The 22,615-nt window shown below is 41.0% G+C and overlaps 1 protein-coding gene across 2 annotated transcripts in view; it reads right to left on the reverse strand.

Annotated features, from left to right (window-relative positions):
• SHPRH (SNF2 histone linker PHD RING helicase) overlaps nucleotides 1–19,372 on the reverse strand; it is an 83,182-nt gene extending 63,810 nt beyond the window's left edge. The window contains exons 1-8 of one of the 2 annotated variants that reach the window (XM_040965522.1): nucleotides 19,227–19,372; nucleotides 10,787–11,449; nucleotides 8,397–8,526; nucleotides 5,842–6,063; nucleotides 3,120–3,198; nucleotides 2,389–2,539; nucleotides 819–927; nucleotides 42–298 (exon numbers count right to left, since the gene is read on the reverse strand). In XM_040965522.1, the coding sequence (XP_040821456.1) occupies nucleotides 42–298; nucleotides 819–927; nucleotides 2,389–2,539; nucleotides 3,120–3,198; nucleotides 5,842–6,063; nucleotides 8,397–8,526; nucleotides 10,787–11,425 (1,587 nt within the window). In that variant the 5' untranslated portion in view covers nucleotides 11,426–11,449; nucleotides 19,227–19,372. Of the gene's footprint in view, nucleotides 1–41; nucleotides 299–818; nucleotides 928–2,388; nucleotides 2,540–3,119; nucleotides 3,199–5,841; nucleotides 6,064–8,396; nucleotides 8,527–10,786; nucleotides 11,478–19,226 lie in introns of both variants that reach the window. The other variant, XM_040965523.1, reaches the window with a different exon arrangement.
• Nucleotides 19,373–22,615: the final 3,243 nt, after the last annotated feature.

Consider the following 22,615-nt stretch of genomic DNA (forward strand, 5'->3'; position numbering starts at 1 on the left):
ATGATGTATCACTTACAGAAACTTAGTCAAAGCTCCATTACCTGTTTTTTTGTTTTATCCCATGTATTGTCTTCCTTGTAATTCTTTCCCAATGTAAAAGTTCCAGAAAAACCATGACCTTTGATCTGTCTCACAAGACCTTCGAAAATTAAGCTTTTCAGCATCCGCTTCAGAAGACTCCTATTTCGTTGGACGTCGTATTTGTATATTGAACTGACATACTTGTAGATGGAAAGAATAGAAACTCCTTTTTTCCCATTCATTTCTTTCACAGCTGTCAGAATCATCACACGGGTAGCTAAATGCAAAGAATATGCTATCTTGGTCACAATAATTACCACAAAAGGCAAGCAGAAGCTAACTGCTGACCTGCACTGAGGCTGAAGTCTGAAAAGAAGTCAAGAGCTTATTGCAGTAAAGTACCATTCTGAAGAAACAGCTATTTATCTCAACACATACAAATAACAAATTACTACAGATTTGTGCCAATTCGTTCATATAACAGACATTCAAAATGAAAGAAAGAAAACTCATAATTCTTCCTCTACATGCTAGTTAGAAGAGAAAATATTCATTTGGTCACACAATATGAAGTAGCTATTCTCAGTTTAAATTGTACCTAAGGAATCAAGTGAGCAAGTACTGCCTACATCAAACAAAAGAAAAGAATAAATCTTTACTTTTGCTAAGGCTATTAACTGGATCTATTTATACGAACCATTGTAAAAACAATTATAAAAAACAAGATCTCACTAAGTATGGCAAGTACTGCCCAAAAGGCCACGGTAAGGAGGTAAGTGAAAAGCCATCATACTTACGGGGACAATGAACTTTTTCTTTTGATTCAAACTCCGTATTCTGGGTTCCAACATCTTTTGCTTCTCCTCCAAAGCAATGTGATGGAACAAAATAATTTACTACTTTTCCCTAATATAAACAACAATCAGCAGTCACACAGTGTTAGGCTTTAAATATTCTTAAGTATTTATTAAATCAACCTTCTTTCTAGTAAGGAAATACAAAACAGTTGTAAAAATTACCAAAAAAGGCTAAACATTTTATACATAAATATACATGCTTCATTTTTTACTGTACAATGATATTACTTCTTAAAATTGTGCATTACCAAAATTAAAGTACAGATCTTCTAAAAAAAGTAACTTTCTAAAGGATACTAAAAAGTAACCTGAACCACTGAATCTGCACTAACACTCAAATTTAGTCACGTATTAAAATATGGCAAGAGGAGGAAATCTCAAAAGTAAGTTACTGGAAGTAAAAACTACACTCTCCAGGCCAGCATGGTAGGGAAACATGCTATCAGTCCACCTGTGGTGCCAGCATCTCATGGTGGGCTCTGATTGGTGACCCAGCTACTCCACTTCTGATCCAGCTCAGGGCTTGTACACTAGGAAAGCAGTCGAGGATGGCTCAACTCCTTCGGCCCCTGTACCGACATGGGAGACTCCAAAGAGACTCCTGGATTCAAGCTGGCTCAGTTCTGGCCATTGCGACCATTTTGGCAGTGAACCAGAGAATGGAAGACCTACCTTCTCTGTCATTATGCATTTAAAAAAAAGAGAGAGAGAGAGATAAAATCTTTAAAAAAAGAAAAAACCCTCTACTTTCCAATTTACTTTTTTTACTTAAGCCAGAAAGGCTAACTATAAAATTTGAACCTAGCAAAAATTCACAGAATCACAAATGCTGGGAGCCTATTGGGCACTAGGCAGAACTAATTATTGTTAACATTCTTAACTAGTGCCCTCATTTCAGCATAATCTAATGTGTTGATTTTAGAGTTCATCATTGAAAATCATATGCTATGAACAAGACTCAGTGATTTTTAAAATTTTTTCTAGACCCTATATTTTATGTGTTTAATTAAACACAACTATACACTTGGGGGAAAGGACTTGGAGTTTGTTTCAACTAATCTATTCACTAAGCTATGTACACTTTAATAAGGCTTCAATTTATTTGATTCTAGGATTCACATTTCCAGATCTGTACAATATATTTTTTTTTAAAAGTTCAAAAAAAACCAACTAATCGCAACCTGGGGATTTTTTTACAGTGACAGAACACACTAGGAGTCATGGTACTTTTGTAAAGGAGTGTCTCTACCAACTAGTAGGAGGATTGCTAAGTGACTACTACACAGGCTCTTCCAACCTCAGTGACTTACAGTTAGTCACTATAATTAAAATCCCTGCTTGGTCACAAACATCCCATTCAATGACTACTTGAAGTTAACCACCAATGTAAATCATCAGCTGTAGAATGAACAGAAAGTGCTGACTAAAGTGCCAAGCAAATGCTCACAATAGGATGGCTTCTGAGAACACATGTCCTCTGCTTTCCCATGCCCTGTGGTACTCCTCCTACCTCGGGAAGAGTGAGAGCATCCTGTTTAACATCCTGTCGAGTATGCGTCAGAATCAGAGCCAAAACTTCCACTGTCTTCCCGAGACCCATCTCATCTGCTAAAATTCCACCAAGCAACTGTGGCCCAGAATTTGGGTACTCACGGATAATGCTAAAAGCAAAAACAAGAAAAACACATCCAGCAATACAAGTAACAATTATTCCATTTCTAAAGAACACTGTAAGAAAAGCATGAAAGTCAAGGCTTACTGAAATTACATTTTAGAGTGAAAACTTCAAATCCTTGATCATGAAAATATGAAATCCAATAATCAAAACACAGTCTGAATTAACAACTAAGTCTTCAGTAACTAAAAAGAAACTATCTACTCCCTAACTATGACCTTTATGAACCTGAAAAAGGCAATGTGGTTTTTTATGTAGACTAATTCCTAAATCTGTTTTATAATATAAATGGACAAGCAAAAAATCCAAAAACCAGCTCTTAATAAATTAGATTATATTTTTTCTTATACTGAACTCTCTTTAATCCTGATAACCAAGCACTTTACATCTGATATTCACTATTTAGGAAAAATGATCTGATACAAAGTCTATCTTATTTATGAGAATGTTTAACAAAGATTTAAACATCCTTTTTGAGGAATGGCTAAAGCCACGCTACCAGTGTCACAGAATTATTCGTTTCATTTATATTTTACGTCAAATATATAAACAAATGTTTGCCTTACCAGCCTGTATAAGGGTTATAGTATATTTTCCAACAGTCTGATGTAATAACTTCCCGCCATAAGAAGTGCAGAGCATGTTCTAAAGAAAAATACAGCCATTGAAACAAGGTTATAATTGCTTACTATAAAATAATGCCTCTAGCACAGAAGTAAGTGAACAGGATAACCAGGGATACTGACTCAGGAGACCCACCAAAGTGTTGAAATGTGTCACTCAGGAAAAGCTACCCAATAACACAGGGTAAAAAGTTAAGGAGTACTTCCATTTTTTTCCTTCTAATGTTACTCTTCAGCTTTCTTTGTTCTGGGAATATATGTTATAAGCAATTTAAGACAGAAAAGCAAAGCATGGTGAATTACAGATTACTCATTGGAAATGAAAACTGAACCAATAATCAATTCTTCCTCAATAAAGAAGGTATTATTGTCTAACCCTTCAGTAATTAGCATGAAGTCTTTAATGTAACATTTGCCAGTGGGAAAAAGCCAGTCAACAGACATGACCACTTATATTGGTCTGAAAGTGAAGCAAAAGATTGTTTTAACTCAGAAAAAAAAATCCTAAAACTCCTAATACTGAAGTACTAAATCCATTTCCATTTCCACCACAAACTTAAAATATCTTTCACCCTAATATTTTAAGTACTTTCCATCAACTGTCAAATAAGATACATGTCTTCACTCACCACTGAAGTGGCATTTTGATGCTTTTATAGATATTAGAAATCATAAAAACAGAACAAATGTATTATAGATGAGGATTTAATAAAAAAATTAATCTGCAGTTTAGAAAGAGTGAATCACTTGTACATGTACTACTGCTGGTTTTTTTTAAGATTTATTTTATTTTTTATTGGAAAGTCAGACATAAGGAGAGGAGGAGAGACAGAGAGGAAATTCTTCTGTCCACTGATTCATTCCCCAAGTGGTTGCAATGGCCAAAGCTAAGCCAACATGAAACCAGGAGCCTGGAGCTTCTTCCGGGTTTCCAACAGGGGCGCAGAGTTCCAAGCCTTTGGGCCGTCCTCTACTGCTTTCCCAGGCCACAAACAGGGAACTGGATGGGACGTGGGGCTGCTGGGATTAGAACTGGCGCCCATGTGGGATCCCAGGTACTTTCAAGGCAAGGACTTTAGCTGCTAGGCCATCACGCCAGGCCCATAGTTTTAAATTTTTATTAGTTATACTGTAAAAAGAAAAAAACCAATGAAATTATTTTTCATAGTATATTTACTTTAATATAACCAAAATATTGTTTTGGTTTAATCAGTAAAAATATTTTGAAGAGATACTTAAAAGTTTCATTTGTTGGTACTATTGGAAAAGAAATGTATATTTTCAACTCACAATACATCTTAATTTGAATGACCATAGTTTAGGCCTCATAAGCCAAATGTGACAACTAGCTACCTTGCAGACAGTCTAGTCTTGTCTTAATTTGGTTGTTAATTATACTGGGACAAGTTTTTTTCAAAACTCATCAGTGTCTTTATAACCAGCACACTTCTCCTTAGATAAGGCATGTCTTTATAAAATTACTTAACTAAACTAAATCAATTTCATTTTGGAGGAAAAATAATCCAGCTTTTGGGGATATTCAAAGAGATAGCAATTTCTCCAATAATAATTACAAGATTAGGAGATGAACTGATTGATTAAGAACCTTAGCAAGAGCAACCAACTCCAACAGGTAGATGTTTCTAGAGGCGAGGGCATTATGTGGAAAGTGAATAGAAGTGAAAGACAAGACAGCAGAGAAAGCAGGAGAAAAGGACAGGTAGGAGCAGTGGGTAAGACACTGATTTGGCGATATTTTAAGGATTTGCTATGTGCTAAAAGCCATTACTATAGATTTTCATACCTACTTAAAGTAGCCTTCATCTTTCAATGAAATAAACGGAAATAATAACAAATGGTAAAATATATGGGACTTAGTTCACAATATGAGTGTAGTAACAGAAGGAATGGACGAAATGATACTGCAAAATAATATTGCCTATGAATTGATACTTACTGTTCAAATGGAAAGTTACATAAAAAAAATAACATCTTTTGGATAGGAGAATGCAATGCATGGGCAAAGCAAATTATTTGTAGTAAAAATAAAAATTTATATATAGGTAGGATGGGAAATACTTGTAATTAGGAATCACTCCCTAGAACAATGTAAAAAATCTTATCTTGTGTCTAATCCTGTGAAGATAAAGTAGTAAATATCTTGCACATTACACTTTCATGAAAACACTCAACAGGTGACATTTCACTCCTGTTTATCCTGTGAAGCAAATGAAAACTTGCAAATGTAGGAGGAACTGAGTAGGTAATACACAAGTCTCCCACTTCTACTGACTGCTACGGGCAACTAACACTCTACATCAAATTGTGAAAAGCTTCTAGCACATGACTGCTTCATTGCCAACTCTTCAGGCTATAAAAGCAATTCTTAGATGAAAAGCACGTGAATAAATTTGCTGGTTTTTAAGAAGTTCAATCAAGGTAGGCTTTATCAGGAAAAAATGGCTTAAACATTTATCAATCAGGGCATTTACAAATGAATTCTTCTGGATTTTAATTTTGGAGGATTTCTTCGCAAATAATTTTTTCAACAATAATACCCATTCTAATCTATCTTTTCAATATGCTTTAATAATCAATTTCCCCATCTTCAATCTTGCTCCTATAATCCCCTAATCCATTTTGTATTTACACAGTTGATACTTGCCATCAGCAGGAGTGTTTCTGAAACGCTCTTGTTGCAGCATCCACTTGACAGCCTCTCTCTGGTAGGGTCTTAACACAGGGTTCAAGGCGGGATGCTGGACATCCACCTGGACAGATCGTGCTTCTTGCTGATGTGTCTGCTTCACAAAGTGGTAGAGTTCGTCAATGTCTTGTCCCTCTGGCTCACTCTCTGAAGTGTCCTCCTCCTCCTCTTCCATCACATCTGTATATCCAACAACAGATTCAAAACCCAATTCATCTTTTGTAATTACAAGAAATTCTTATTCTAAGAAAACAACATGCATTTATTCAAGTCAAGGACCTTGCTCAAAAGGCCTTATTCTTAATACATCTGTTCTTTCAGATATTTTGTTTTTGCTTTCCTTGGCTAGAAATTACTTTTTCCTCTATGTTTGTACAACTTTTCCTACTTGAGACAGAGCGGCATCTTGTGATCTGCCTGGTACTACCATTGCTCAAGTCCAGCTGCCCCTACCTCACTGAGAGCCACACTGTCTTTGTTTTTATAAGGCCTCAGATACACATGTTGGGCTCATGAAGAAAGTTAACAAACCTGTAAGGAATCAAAGAGGAACATCTTCTATAACTTACAAATGGATAACATTTAAATTTTATGTGTTGATATTTTATAAACCCCTATTTACATATAAATTTTCTATGATTAAAAAGACACGTTGGGGCTGCTATTGTAGCACAGCAGGTAAAGCCTCAGTGGTGGAGTCACCATCCTACTCTCACAGTGTCTCTAACTGCTCTGCTTCGGAACCAACTTCTTGCTGACGCGCCCGAGTCCCTGTCATCCGCGTGGGAGAACAGGATGCAGCTTGTGGCTTCTGGCTTCAGCCCAGCCTCGGCCGGTGTGGATCACCTGTGGAATGAACTAGGCGATGAACAATGTGTCTCTCTGACCTTATGGCTTTTGAGTCGGTAATACTTGAAAAAAAAAAAAAGAACAAAATTTCCACTCTTTCTTATGCTACAAAGGACAGGTATTTGCTAGGACCAGCAGCTAGGAAGTGTGTGCTTGGGCTCTAAGGCAAATTCATAAACCTATCAAATTCATGTGGTGAGCCCAACTGCTCTGTCGAACACTTGGGCTTATTAGAACATGAAAAAGGGAAACTTCCAAGAATAAATTTACAAATCCCTTTCAGCTGATTCCTTACTAAAAGGATTCATTTTAAAGTGAAAATGTGAAGGGCCCGGTGGCGTGGCCTAGCAGCTAAAAGTCCTGGCCTTGAACGCACCAGGATCCCATATGGGTGCCAGTTTTAATGCCGGCAGCTCCACTTCCCATCCAGCTCCCTGCTTGTGGCCTGGGAAAGCAGTCGAGGACGGCCCAATGCTTTGGGACCCTGCACCCATGTGGAAGACCTGGAGGAGGTTCCTGGTTCCCGGCTTCGGATCAGCGCAGTACCGGCCGTTGCTCTCACTTGGGGAGTGAATCATTGGATGGAAGATCTTCCTCTCTGTCTCTCCTCCTCTCTGTACATCTGACTTTGTAATAAAAATAAATAAATCTTTAAAAATAAATAAATAAATGAAGTGAAAATGTGAACCATTTATTATTGAACTGCACTCAAAGAGGTCCATACATATTTTAGGTCCTACCACATATGTTCTATACATAAAAATTGTTCAAAAAAAGTTTTATTAAGCAAAAGAGGTATATCATGTAAAATTTTAAAGGTTCATAATTAGGACCTAATTATAAATCTGAAATTTTCCTTAGAAGTCACAGTCTAAAATTTTAAGTTGTTATTTTTGATAAAACATTGGAATTTTTATAACTTTAAACTCTAGCTGTAACTAGAAGCATTTCTTACCTGAAGCCAGAAATTTTCCTCAATGTATCTAGCTTGCAAAATGACTTAATATGAGTCTATAAATTCATGAATGCACCAAAGAAACAAATCAACAACCAAACTGAGAAACTGATTTTTCCAAATATTCCAACAAGAAAGTATTTTATAATTTGCCCTTGAAATAACATCAGCGCATTAAGGCAAGATCTGGAAATAATGTAGCTGCTTTTCAGGGAGTGCTGCCAAGCTGCATCAAAGCAGCCACTCTCCCTTGGTGACCACTGTCAGACACTTCTCTGAAACTGCAGTCCTGACCAAGGATTCAAAGTCACACAGTCTTTATATTAACCATGCTGCTGCAGAGAACAGGCAGGGTTAAGGCCAGCGAAGAAGCTCTGCCTGGGACAGATTTTTAGACAAGGCTAACATAAAAATCCCAACCAGCTCAGATACCTTTGGACTGTTCTGTAGGACTTATACACTGACCCTGCAAGCATCTGTTGAATACTCACCAGAAACTAAGTACAGAGCTAAACAAAAATGGTAAAGAAACAAATTGTATTAAGAGACCATTTCAAATAAGTGTGATTTGCTAAACACTGAGTTTTATGGAGTTTTTAGTTTTATTACAGTTTTACTACCCATTTTTCCTGTTGCTTTATCTAGGAATTGGGCGCAAAATGCATAACTTTTATGTAATAGCAATTTTAGAGTTTACTTTAAAAATTACCTGGAATCACAAAATTGTGTAACTTTTCCATCACTCTTTTCATGAGTTGATTGAACTTTTTCATTCTTGAATTTGCATCACTCAAATAGTCTAGATTTGCTAGACCAGCTTCCAAAAGATAAATTCCAATCTGTAAATAAGCGACATAAAACAATTTTCATTAAAATGTCATTCTTTAGGAAGACAGTGGAAAAAACACCCTTTATTAATGTCAGTTTCCAAAAGCATGCAGATTATTTCTCCACACACACTGAATCTATACCTACCGTATTTTTGTACATATGTTCACTATTAATCATAAATTCATCCTACACATCCAAGTTCATGAGTTAACTGGGTTAAAAATGCTCATTTTCCCTGAAGATTGTGTACCACATGCTAGGATTCCTGTACAGTTAGGTTTGGGAATACAAAATACTGGATCTAATACTAAGATGTGCAGGGAAACAAACAAGTATCTCGACTCTAGTAAAACAGCACAGCATGAATTTTTCAATTGAAATACTTGCATTTAAATACCAGCATGGATATTTAGGAGCTAAATCTATTTCAAAAACTGATTTATTGTTACCCAAATTTTCTTATTTTTTTAAAAGCTCAACTGATGGATGGATAGACTGATTGATTAGGCCAACTATTAGACAAAAGGAGATTTTTCCATCCACTGGTTCACTTTCCACACGGCTGCAATGGCCAGGTCTGGGCTAAGCCAAAAGGAGAAGCCAGGAGCTCCTGGCGGGAAAGCAGAACAATCAAGACAATCAGCACTCACATGGGATGTGGAAGGTCATCCCATTACGCCACAGCACGAATTCCCACCCCTTCAAAGTCTCTCATTTATACATGGGTACAAGTCTATATGATATGGCCTATAAAAGATTACTTTTAGTTTTCCCATAGTAAATACTCAGCAAAAATTAGTTTCTTTGATTTCCTCAGATTATACTGGGCCTGCCTGTCTCTTTAGTGACTGAAACTTTCGTGTTCTTTCACCAAAGAACAAAAATCTACTTGTATAACACAGGAGTCAGTGACAAAGATTTCATTATTTCTATTTGCACTCACCCAGAGATGGCACACTCACTGACAGTCAATGTTTAAATGCTCTTGAAAATCAAGACCAGGATAAACAAAACAGATCAAGACTGCTCTTATAAGAAAGGTAGACAGAACACAGACTGACAAGCTACAAATTGTAACATAATTAACACTGACCCATAATTTTGGCATTCAATATCAATAAAAAGAGGGAGTGCTTGATGACATAATTTCATTGCCCAGAAAAGAATTCACTGCCATCTAATGCTCACTCCTCAGAAGCCTGACAGGACTATGACCCCAGACCTGGGAACTTAGTCGAGGTCTCCCATATGGGCAGCAAGGACCCAGCCACTGGCCATCACCTGCTGTCCTCTTAGGAGGTGACGAGCAGGACACTTCACTGGGAGTGGAGCTGAAATTCAAACCTAAACACTCAATATTAGATGCAGGTATCCCACCAGAATCTCAACCATTAAACCAAGTCTTTCTTAATCTATAAAACAAATCTGTAAGAAGAATGTATACTATTTATATTTCATACAGGAAGAAGCTGAAATTAGAGCACTTAAGTGATTCATAGAACATTACATGGCAAGTGAACTGCAAAACCAGAAACTAATTCACTCATTCACTGATAATTTCTTAGATACCAAAAGTTCTCTAAACTAGGCTGTGAGGATAACAGATTTCATAGTCTAATGGGGGGGGGGGGACCTAAAATACAAATATACCATAGTGACCAAGACAAAAATAAAAGCATGCGTTAGATATTGTGGGAAACAGTACATAAACACTGCCCAGGAGGGTTATGAAAAGATCAGAACTGGGCATTAAAAGAATGACAGAGTTTGTAGGGAAAGGGAAGGGGTAGTCCAGAGGGAACTGTGAGAACAAGCAGACACAGAAAGATAGTAGACGTGCACAGGAGACAAACTGATCTGCAATGTGGGGAATAAAACAAAAAGCAGAGAAATTAAGGAAATGCAATGATCTAACCTAGAAGGAACCTGTGTGTCAGACTGGAAAGATCAGACTTCATTCTGTAGGCAGGAAAGAATCCACTCACATTCATATTCTGTCATTCAAATAGATAGGAGTTATAAAGGAAAGATGTGAGGGAGATAAATGGCTAAGTATTATACTAAGGGAAAGGGGCAACAGGATCATCAAGAGATGAAGAGAGTAATCAGGAAGCTAACTTCAAAAAAGCAGACCGAAATGAATGGCTGCAACACTTATCCAAAACACCAAGCAAAGCGCTTGCTGGCTTTCAGATCTTCCTTCTAGGTCAACCTCAGAATGAACTGGAAATGCGGGAGAACCTGTAAAAGCATCAGAGAAACAAGTACCTTGATACAACAATTTCCTTCTGGTCTCTGGTAAAGTCTGAGTCTTCCCTTCTTCTGCAGCCATTCTAAATCTTCCAACATGTCATTACTGAAAGATGATTCCACTAGAATACCCTTCCCATCGGTAGTGACGGGTTCTTTGAGGTTTTTTTTTTCGTTCTCTACATTTTCACTTTCTGAATGAATATACATCCAGAATTGATTGCTCCACTCTGAACTCATCAATGTAAAACTCCTTTCAGAAAAATTTTCACTTAAACTTTGCTCCGGAGGAAGGTGAAGAGTTAATTCGCCCAGTAATACTTTCCAAGAATCATCAGCATTATGGGGAGAAACCACAATATTCAACTTCACAGCCACGGAGGAATCAAGGCTGACAGTCCCTTCTTTCGCAGCTGACTTGGAGGGCCTCCCTGCTGCTGGACACCTCTCCGCGTCCCTGGGAGCCCCCTCTTTCTCTAAGCTATCTTCTAGAAGGATGCCCTGAGGAGGACGAGAGCCCGAACTCGGGCAGGGATGCTCATCGTGGGTTAAGGTGAGCGGCTCGTCCCTTCTGTCCTCATGCATGTTCCAGCGGAGCTGCTGCTGCTTTTCTTCGTCCACCTTCACCGGGAGAGCGCGTTTCCGGCGGCTGCTCATGTTCTCGCTTGCCAACTGGGAACTCTGCAAGATAAACACAACAGAAAGGATACTAACACGAGGTGTAAATTAATATTTAACTGTTTCAGATGAGAAATTTAACAGAAGCTCATAGTCCACACACATAACATGAAATTTTCAGATACAGAAAAATCAACGGGTGATTTTGACTGTCAAATAGTGCTAAGGGAGTCACATTATCATTCCCTGCAGCAAATAAGTTCCAATGATTTTATTCATCTTTAACGGACACACTGAGTAAAGATTGCTTGCTGTATAAAGTAAAATGCATTCTAAAATTACAGCTTAGCAACAAAACAGGAAGGCAACTAGTCCAACTAAACTGAAAATGATTATCTAAACTGTTTTAGCAGCATTTCACTTCATATTGTTAATACAGAATTTCAACTGTTTCACAATCTAAAAGGAATGAACAAAACTTCACTTGACCCTTACTTAAGAATTCTTGAGGTGCATCTGCCTTCCCAAACAGGAAAAGTATTTCTTTTTGTGGACAAGCAAATGGGAAGCATTGAGAGACAGTGAGCGAGAACAAGGTGGTGAGCATTAACAGGGAAGGTGGGACAGAGACCTAAGGAAAGTCAGGGGCATTGGACTGAAGGAAAAAGCTTCAGGCTCTCCAGGCCGAGTGCAACCTACGAGGCGGACCTCAAACTGTATTCTTCCCGAAACATGAACTAATTCCAACATGAAACATACAGTGACTCAGTGAGATCAAATAATAAGATCAGAATGACTGCTGTTGTCTGTTTTGGCATAAAAAGTTTACAAATAAATCTGGGGTCGAATGTAATTTAAGAATTTGTTTCAATAATCCTATTTTTAAAAATAAATCCAACAGGTATGTGCTGAGTCCGCACCACGACCTCAGCACTGCACTAAACACAAGAAACATAAACAAGCCACGGACCCTAATTCAGCACACACACAATCTGCATTTAGCTTCAGCTCCCTGTGCCCTCACTAACTCCCAACTGCATCAGAATGGGGGAAGGTCACCCAAGGTCACCCCAGGGTCCCTGATGTGGAACATGTCCTGAGGGTACTGCTTAAGTGGTTTTGATAGTTTTGAGATGTTTCTGATTTTGTTCTTATAAAGTTGAGGAAATCCTTCCAAGGTCCACTGGTTGATAGACTCCGCCTTAGAGTCTTGATCTGCCCAGACATTTATCTGGCAGAGCCATCAAATTTACTCGGCCCTCCATGGTACTAGATGTCCTCTGCAGGCCTCAATGAACTGGCTGTCATGTCCCCTATGGGCATCTGGGCAAAAAGGCCACCATACAGGCCTCGGCAGCCATGGAGACCCAGTTGTGACACTTGCACTCCATGATCAGACCACGCATCCTGATTTTCACATGGTTGGAGTTCTGAGCCCAGTGATCTAGTAAGGGGGTCCTCAAAGAAACCTTTCCAAAAGTGACCCCAACCTGACTCCTGTGTGTGCCAGCTAGTGTGGGGTTCAGCTCAGTCTATCACCCACATCAACACACACACTGGTTGTTAAAGTCACCTGGTCAGTTCTGTCCCCAGCCCATCTCATATGTAAATGAATAGATGCTGCAGCACAGCCTAACCCTGCCCACCACACTGTGTTCATGTACACCAGCTGAACTTCAGCCTAGTCAGAGCGACACCCAATAATTCCCAATAGGCCCGCCCTGCGTACTGGTTCCTATGCATGCCAATATGTGCAGCAGACTGGTTCAGTCTGCTCCACAGCCCATTCAGCTCTCATACACATCAATGGAATTAGGAGCCTAGTTCAACCCAACAGACCCCACTATCCAGCCCACACTCATGACAGCAAGTGCCACCGCCTGTCTAGCCAGGCCCATCCCCAGGCCTGGTTTTCATGCTCACCAATGGGAGTTGCCGTCCATCAGAGAAGTGCTCACTGCTTACACCACCAGCCCTGAATCTTGTGTCTTCTAGGTGGTTCTATGGTCTAATCTGGCAGTACTTGCCCCTAGTCCCTGCGCTTGCCAGCTGATGCTGAGGCAAAGCCCAACCAGCCTGCACTTAACTCTTGCTCATGTATGTACCAGTGGGTTCAGTCACTTAGCTCAGCCTGGCTCCTCCTGAACCCAGGTCACAGGAAGAGTGATGGGTGCTGTAGCCCTGCTCAGCCTGCTCTGCCCCCAGTCCCAGCTCTCAAGCTTACCAGCAGAAGCAGTGGCCCAGCAGGGGTGTCTCTTCAACTCCCCTCTTGGGCTCACCCCCAACTCATCCCAGGTCTTACCTGTGCTAGTAGGAGCTTCAGTCCAGACTGGCATGGCTCGCTTCACCTTGGCATCCACCAGGAGGTACTGCAGCCTGGCTCAGCCCAGCCTTCCTCTAGTTGCAGCTCATGTTGGCAGGTGCTACTGCCTCACCCAGCCCAGACAGCCCCCAGTCCTGGCCCTATTGTTAAGTGGCTGGTATTGCAGCCCCAAACGGACTGTCCTGGACCCTATCCTGGTTCTCACTTCTGTCAGTGGGTACTGTAAACTGGTACAGCCTGACACACTGCTAGATCTGACCCACACGTATGCCAGCGAGTATCCTAATCTGACCTGGTCTGGGCTGCTCCAAGCCTTAGTTCTTGAACTCACTTGCAAGGACTGAGTCCTGATGGAAGTTCTCCAAGCTCCTCTAACAGGTCAAGTCCCAGTGGCCAATCTCGGATCACTTAACTCTTAAAGGCAAGGTATCTATTTTCCAGGGGGAGCAGTGCTCAGACTGAAGAACAGTTAACATTTAAAGTCTGAGGGCATTGTGCAACCACAAATGAGCTCTCAAACATCCTAACACAGCAGACATACTTTTGAAATTTTTCCATATTCAAAATAATAAAATACACACTTACTATGCTGTCCAGTAATCCTATTCTTAGGTATGAGCCCCAAAGAAAAATAAACAAAAATAAAATAAAATAAAATAAAATAAACCACTAAAGGAAATAAATTTGAATATTAACAGTAGCTTTATTAATAAAAGCCAAAACTATAAACACCACAAATGTTCATTAGGTGGAGCATGAATGCACAAATTGTGGCACAAAATATTTCACAATATTACAAAGATACTAAAACATGAAACAACAGGGGCAATATTTTTAGACTAATTTGTTTATTTGAAAGGTAGAATTCCAGAGACAGAGAAATTTCGCATTCATTGGTTAACTTCTAAAATGGCCACGAAGGCCAGAGCTGGCTGGCCCGCAGCCTGGAGCCAGGATTTTCTTCAGGTCTGTCCCAGAGGTGGCAGGGGTCCCAGCACTCGATCCTTCTCTCACTGCTTTAGGGGTATTAGTATGGAGCTAGACATCACATATGGGACAGCCAGGACGGCCCCGTATCAGTTGCCTGAGTGGCTTTACCTGCTACGTCTCGGCACAGCCCCAACACTGGTGAATTTTTAAAGAGTTCTGATACACAAAAGAAGGTAGATGTTAAAGACTGCTTTGTGCTCCCACTAACTTGAAATTCCAGAAAAGAAAAAACCTAGGACATGATTTACTGGTTACCAGTTCCAGAAAATAGGAAGAAGAAACTAACAGCAAAGAGAAAGCTTTAACTGTACGGAATGTTGTGTGTGTGTGTGTGTGGCGGGGTGACAATGGTTACATGATGGGTACCAAACTCATCCTGGTACACATAATATTATCAAATTTCATATGTGAACTACATCTTACTAAAGGTTAAGATTCTGAGAATATTAATAATAGCTTTATAGTAATATACCTAACAATTCTAAGAAAATGAGCAATCATAAAATTTGGCCCAAGAAGTATGAAAAACTGAACAGGGTCAGTAACCACAAAAGAAAATTGCCATAATATTAACTAAGTTCTGTATATTTCCCTACTAACAGAATCCTTCCTTTATTTAGGCATATGGCAGTCCTGTGTCTCTAAGGAAGATGGTTTCATAGTTTCTTTCTATTACTGGCTAAAGCAACTCTTGTCTAGCTACTAACGTAGGTGGCTAATTAACTTTGAATAAAACTAAGCATTACAAACTTGGTTCCTTGAGGGATGGCTAATTCTCAGTCTGGGTCTCCAGTCTCCCATATGAACCCTACTTCTAGTCCCTGCTACTCTCAATCTTTAGTTCCTGCTAATGGCCTTGGAAAACAGTGGCAGACTACCCAAATCTCTGAGCCCTGCACTTGTGTGAGACCTAGAAGCAACCTGCAGCTTCACATGCGATCAAGCTTTGGCCATTGTGGCCATGTGGGGAGTGAATCAGCAAATGGAAGAGCTTGCTCTCTGTTTTCTCTTCTCTCTCTGACACTCCTGCAAATAAAATCAAGCAATCTTAAAAAAAAATTAAATTTCTTAGCTTCATTGGTCCCATTTCAAGCAGTTAACAACCCATGGTAAATAGGGGTTACTATATTTTACAGCACAAACACTGAACATTTACGGAATAGCAGGTGTCCACCAAACAGTGCTGGTCTGAGTCAGTCATGAGAATTCACTTGATTGATGAATGTGCAGGTGACAGATTATGATCAATCTCAGCCTCAGTCTATGGGTTAAGTACTTTTTACGCATTTCATTTCTTATCTTGAAGAAATAATATGGAAAACCCTCATTTGCCTAGTATGCATTGTTATGCAGTTCTCAGAACACAAGTTAGAACCCTGGAGTTGGGTCACTATGCGGGAACTCTAAGTGAGGCTATACAAGCTTGCCAGTCTGCTGCCATACACATCACCCCAAAGCTCTTGGCATTGACACTCTAGGTTGGTTTTCTGGATAAGTAGCTTAGGTATGCTTAAAATATTCTTCTCATTTTGAGATCAGCAAATTAATGGGAGAGAGTTCTCATGGCATCACAGTTTCAGGTGTAAGAGAACAAATCCAATTACACCAGAACTTAACAGAATGCTTGGTACATCAAAATCAACAAGGCCAGTCCCATCGACGACTCCAAAGTCAAGAGGTGGAAAATAACACTCCAGTTTTTTATTGGGTGGAACTGCACATAGCACAGAACAGGGAGAGGGGAGCACTGGGAGGAAATAAGAAGGGAACAGGTCTCTTAGAAAATACATCACATCAACTACAATATTAACAACATGGCAGATACACACCAATAAATACCAAAAAACAACCAGCTTTACCAAAGCAATGAGTTTTAAAGAAAAGAATACACCTTTCTCTGACAGTTTCTGCATCTCAAGAATAGGGATGATAGTAAGGCTGTATTCAAAATAACTTGGGTTGAACGATGCAGAAGAGGAAATTAGCATGCATTCAGCAAGCAGGAGCCTTTATTCGTCCTCCTGAGGACACACTAAGCTGCATCAATCAAATTTTATGTGGCAGGATCTCTGCTTCCACAACTTGGCTGTATGTTACAGTCACCTGAACAACTTTTAAAAACTTTAAAAAATCTCAACACCCATTTATTAGCCAGATAATTAAACCAGAATAGCTCTGAGTAGGGCCCAGGAACTACTCACATTTTTCCAGCACTCAGTCAAACCCTCTATTTTCCTTCCAAAAGATACAGCAGTAGGAAAATGGCTGACTGGCTTAGGCTCCCATCACCACCAGCCCTAACTAAAACAGTATGTGCCATATTTCTTACACCATTTTGTAACATATGTTATTAACACCAGAGCATATTCCTCTATTTTTTAAATTATGTACTGTGCTACGATTTGCAATGTTTGCTTTCAATCTGATTCTTCTAACATTAGAGACAAAAGTGTTGGGGTTAACTATCAATGACAATGGTAAGTTGGTAAAAGTAAATACCAAAATTCTTAGCAACACCCTTCCTCTGCTCAGTTCTCCACAGAGCAAACACCTGCAATCTACTGCTCCCATCCTCTGTGACTCTTTCCAGAAATGACCGATATTCCGCGACAATTTTTTGAACCAAATACGATACTACTTAACCAGACACCTATACCCTAAATGGTAACCGGCAAAGTGAGTGCTGGTGGAATTGTATACATTTTTAACCATATCCCACATCGTTCTTGCTTTCTTCATCACTAATGAATCCCATATATTTTGTTCTACCCATTCTTCTACCCAGAAATATCAGAGCTTGTGCAAAATGTGATTCTGCAAAATTGTCACTAGGGACACACCTTCCCTGGAAAGCCGTCTAGGATCAGGGGAGTTAAGAGTCTTTCTCCCTCTCACCTGCCACAGTGCTGCTTTTGAGCTGTGGAAACTGGGCAGCAACAGTACACCCCGCTCAACGCCCCGTCAGAACCAACGCACAAAGGACACATAAGAGAAGGGGAAATTCATCTCTAATCCCCGAGTGTCTTCTCTCACTTGAAGGACCTGGAAGGGTTTGCTCACACTGCTTTCAGGAGCAATCTCTTATTTGCATTCCTGAAGATTACAGGTGATACTAAATTACACTTCATGGCTTCTGACATAGAAGGAGGTAGAGAGTACCGAGCAAAACACAGACTACTAGAAAAACAAACACAAAATATTTACATTACTAACACAACCAATGAATCTGAATTAATTTTTTTCCCTCCAAATTACCTCTTCATTAAGATACACACAAATCTTCAATTACAGCAAATCCATGGTAGCCCTACACAAAGTCCCTATCTGCTACACTGAGGGCCAAGGCAGTGTGTTACCCAAGAGAAATCCAATTATTACCGAAAACTGAAAAGCTCCTAAGGCCCTAGCACATTATCACGATGCTGACTTCCTGTGGTCATGACTCTGGCTGGAGGAGAGTATTCTGGTCTACTGATTTTAACATCAGTTACATAAACCCGGAAAACGTCCTCCTAAGAAGCGTTCATACCAGCCAACTGTTTCTCCCAAATCCTGCTAGCTAAGACTCAAAATCTCTATAAGTAGTGTGAGTCCAGTGCTTTGGGGCTGGTCAAAAGCAGCTACAGAATAGGATCTTTAAAGAGAAACCACTAACTCTTAAAGTCCAGCTTACTTGGCTAACGGGTCCTTCAAACCGGCCCAGCTTCCACTATGGTTCCTGACTGTGTACCCACAGTCTTTGGGGGGGGGGGGGTGGCAGTAAAGGTATTATTGTTTCTATTCAAGCAGGTCTCGCCGTCCCTGTTAGCATCCACTGCAATTATTTTAAAATAGCAGCCATAGCTTTAAAATGATTTTGTCTAGATACAGCCTCAAGTCGACTGAAGTTCAAGCAGGCAAACGTCAAAACAGCCAAGATTGCCACCTGTCACTATGCGGCCACGGCTGCCACGGTGTGAAAATGTGCGACACTAGGGGAGCTTTTGAGTGAGCAGATCCCCAAGGCCACTGAGAACCTCCAAAGAGACCCACTGAGAAGCCTCGCCTTTCACGGGGCGCCTGCCCGCTTCAGCCCCAGGACCACAGGGGTGCCCCTCGTTTCCCAGGATCCCCAGAACCCCAAAGCGGCCACGCTGCTGGCGTCCACCTGCTCTTCCCAGGCCAGACACACAAAGCCCCGCAGGGCTGAGAGGGGTGAGGGCGGACCGTGCGGAACACTGAGGGGGTGAGGGGGTCCAGCCCGGCACTCGGGGGTCCCGCCCGGCACTCGGGGGACGCCCGTACCATTACCCCGCAGGCCCCTGGCCACCCGGAGAAGCCGGCCACGTCTCCCACCTCAGGTAAGCCTCAGAGGCCCGCGCGCCTGGGACTGGGAGCCGGGAGGAGTCGCGCGGTGGCCTTCCTCCCGCTTAGAGCATCATTCCCGGCTCCAGGACACCCCACGTCCTCCCAGCACAGCCCTAAAGATCCAACACGCCTTCCGTCCCCGACCTCTGCCCCCTCACCCTGCAGCACCCAGGAGCTTACCCAAGTCTCTTTCCCGGATCTCCTGAACCAGAGTGTCCACCGGGTCCGGACCCCTCTAAAGATCCCTCGGCGCCCAGGCGTCCATTCGCTGCTCACGGACTGTCCACCCCAAGCAGGCACGCGCGCTGCAGGTAGTGTTGTGGTGCCCGGGGGCCCAGAAACCTCAGCGCGGAGCCGGAGGCGCGCACGAGCGTGAGGTCGAGGTGAACGCGCACGTCAGGGGCGCCCCGCCCCCTTCCTCCCGGACTGGCTTCAAGAGTCGCTTCTGCGCAATTCCCAAAGTTAAAAAAAAAAAAAAAAACTCGTGGGAGTCTCGCGAGAGGACCGTGAAAAGTTGGCGACGTCACGAAAAAGGGGGCGTTTCCCTCCCGCGGGGCGAGGCTCTCCACTAGACCCAGGGTAGAAAGGTGAGTGAATGTGTGTTTAAATAAACAGGCGGAAAAGAATTCTCTCAAAGTTTCAACGTTATTCCTTCAGGAAAACAGCCATGGGTTAGAGGCGAATGGAGCTTGTCTCTTAAACCCCAGTTAAGATTGACAAAGGAAATGTCAGTAAATACCTTTATGTGAAGGGAAGCTGTGAGCGTTTGGGCTGAAGCATCGCCCCAGTTAACCAGTTCACCTCCCAGCTGCTAGAGAAGGACGCTAGTGCTTAGTTACCTGGAGTACTGGAAGACCTTGCAGGAGCCTGTGCAATGACTGCCAGGAGACAAGGGGCAGCCGATAGCTGGGGAGCATCTGAGGCATTGGTCCTGTGGAGGAGCACCTCCGCCTGGGTGATTGCCTGACAGCTAACACAGCTGCTTGCCTGAGGGAGGATGCGCATGGCTGAGCGATGTGCAGGTCCTCATGACCCCTAAACAACCTGACAGACATTTTAATAGCATGAAAGCTGTCAAATGGACAGAAATCAACTACTTTACCCAAAGTTTCATGTGTCAAGTTTGGAAAACTACCACTAATGGTGAAGAATTGGTTTACCAAATCCAAATGCATTAAAAGCTTTCTCCTAACAGCGAAATATTCTTGTGTTTAAAGGATTTTTTTTGTGCTGTAGAAGATTATTTTTGATAGATTGGGCTCCTAGTTTGAAATATTTGGCCCCCGATACCAGGCAGAAATAAAAATAGGCACGGCTTTATTCAGCTCAACTGGAGTAGTTCACAGACATATGTAAGATAATCCTGTGCAAGACATTAAACTACAGGCAAATTAGAAATTGTGTGGGTGTAATTGCACTTCAGATATGGAATTGTATGCTCCACCAATGATGTTCCCCCTTTGAATTTTCCAGTGATATATTCAATCTGGTATTTGCCAATTGCCTTGTACATCCACTGAAAATTTTCCCCATAAGATAGTTTTTCAGGGTTAAAATGACCAGAGCTAATTTCAGAAATCATGGTTCACTCTCACACCTTGGCTCTCTGGCAGCTTCCAACTGTGAAACACCTGTTCACTCCAGCAACACTGAGTTCATCCACCTGTTAGATGCTAGTGATCTAACGACATTCCACCAAGAGATTAACTGATGGGACACAAACAGAGCTTACAAGTGTACCACATGCTGTTCAATTGCTGCTGCTTAAAATAATGAAGGTGAAAGCTATGTATCAGTCGGGTTCTTGTAGGGTCTCACTAACCAAGGCGCCACGTTTGTTTCCTTTTCAGAACACTATTTTTACCTTGGGCCTGGTCTTCTAGTTTTACAAATAAATAATTAGTTTCAAAGAGGACAGTTTAAGGAATAGATAAATCAATACAAATTTAACTCTTTGGGGGACAGAAACAGAATAACATGGTTTACCAGGATATAACTTCACATTTTGCGAAAGTCTTATGTCTCTATTTTATTTGATTCCTAGAACAATAATATGATTCCTTTTTTTCATTTTCTTTTTATGGAAGAGTAAGCTGGAACTCGGAGATACTCAGTAACTTGCCAATGGTTAACTCCAAGAGAACAGGAACACCAACAACTCCTCTCTCAAAGCTGTCGCCTTGTGTTACTAAACCATGTAGTCTATCAAGTACAGTGAACAGTTAGGTCATCTAACTAGGCTAACATGGGCAAAATGGAGTCTAGAGGGTTATGCACCTTAGAAAACCTTGAGTCCTTTTGCTTGCGATGAGGAAGCCAAACACTAGAGCCCATGTCCTTTGAGAAAAAGAAAAGTTCATTGTAAGGTGGCCAAGCACTGAGTCAGGGGCAAAACTGACATCTGACCCCCATCATAGCTTCTAGGAGGTATTTATTGGGATGGAAAGCAGAGTTGGAAGTGGGACATGAGTTAGTTGCTTGGCAAGGAAAGGGATGTTCTTGCTTCTTCTATGCAACTGTGGTTCAGTCACATGCATCTTCATACACAGCATGTTCAAAATATGAAGGCCTCAGCACACTCAGCAGATAACAGGGGAGAGGGTTGGGCCCAAAGTGTTGTACGTTCATCTCTTTTTCAGTGGCCTGTATGCTGTTTTGGCCATTTTTTTTTTTTTAATCTGGGAACCTCCACAAAGTAACTTGCTGTTCAACAAGATAGCCTTGAAGTTTAAGTAAGTTCTGTTTCTTAACACTGTAGGGTATTGTTGCATATCAAAAATCGAGATGATTTAAGGTCACCACACCACTCTTTTCTCATTAATAAGCTCGTTAAGAAAATTACTTGAGAATTAACTCCATATTCTGCGTACTTTCTCCTGCTTTCCAGGAGTGAGGCAGTTGGCCACCTTGTCTCAGAGAATACTGCCAAAAACAACTCCTTGTTGCCACTCCCTATTCTCACAGGAATCTCCTTGCTTCTTGCAACAAATTTAAGTGATCAGGGCCAAAGTCAATATTGCAGATTAAATGACAATATCCGAGGTCTTTTGACTAATAAAAAGTTGGAGGAAGAAACATGGTCCAGGAAGAGTGGTACTGGTAAGGTTGATCAGGCATGCCAAAGAGAATGGCGTAATGTCCCACAAACAGCAAATGGTGTCAGGAAATATGCGTCCTTCATCAGAAAAGGAGCGACATACGTAAAAACACTGGCGGTGCCGTCACACAGACCTTCATGCTTGCAGCGTCACAGCCTCTCACAGGCTCCTACTAAATTGTTCTTCAGTTTTATTTATTCTTGGTGATTTATAGGTTGGATTTATTTCAAAGTCCAAAGTTTATTCTATCTCCCCTGCTGCAAGCTCAACCTGTGAACTAAAATCTCCAGCTGTGTCCCTTCTGTCTCTCCTACTTTGTAATATAAAATTTGTCATCTCTACAGAAAATGTTGCACTAGTCTTGGGCTTATGACAAAGTAGAAAGGAATTCGTTGTTTCCTCTAAGTGTTAATTTTGACCAGGAGTAAAAACAATGCTATAAGTTATACAAAAAAGGAAATGACTGAAGGT

The sequence above is a fragment of the Ochotona curzoniae genome, unplaced genomic scaffold (genome assembly GCF_017591425.1).
Source record: "Ochotona curzoniae isolate NIBS_2020 unplaced genomic scaffold, NIBS_Ocur_1.0 scaffold_3890, whole genome shotgun sequence".
Classification (NCBI taxonomy): domain Eukaryota; kingdom Metazoa; phylum Chordata; class Mammalia; order Lagomorpha; family Ochotonidae; genus Ochotona; species Ochotona curzoniae.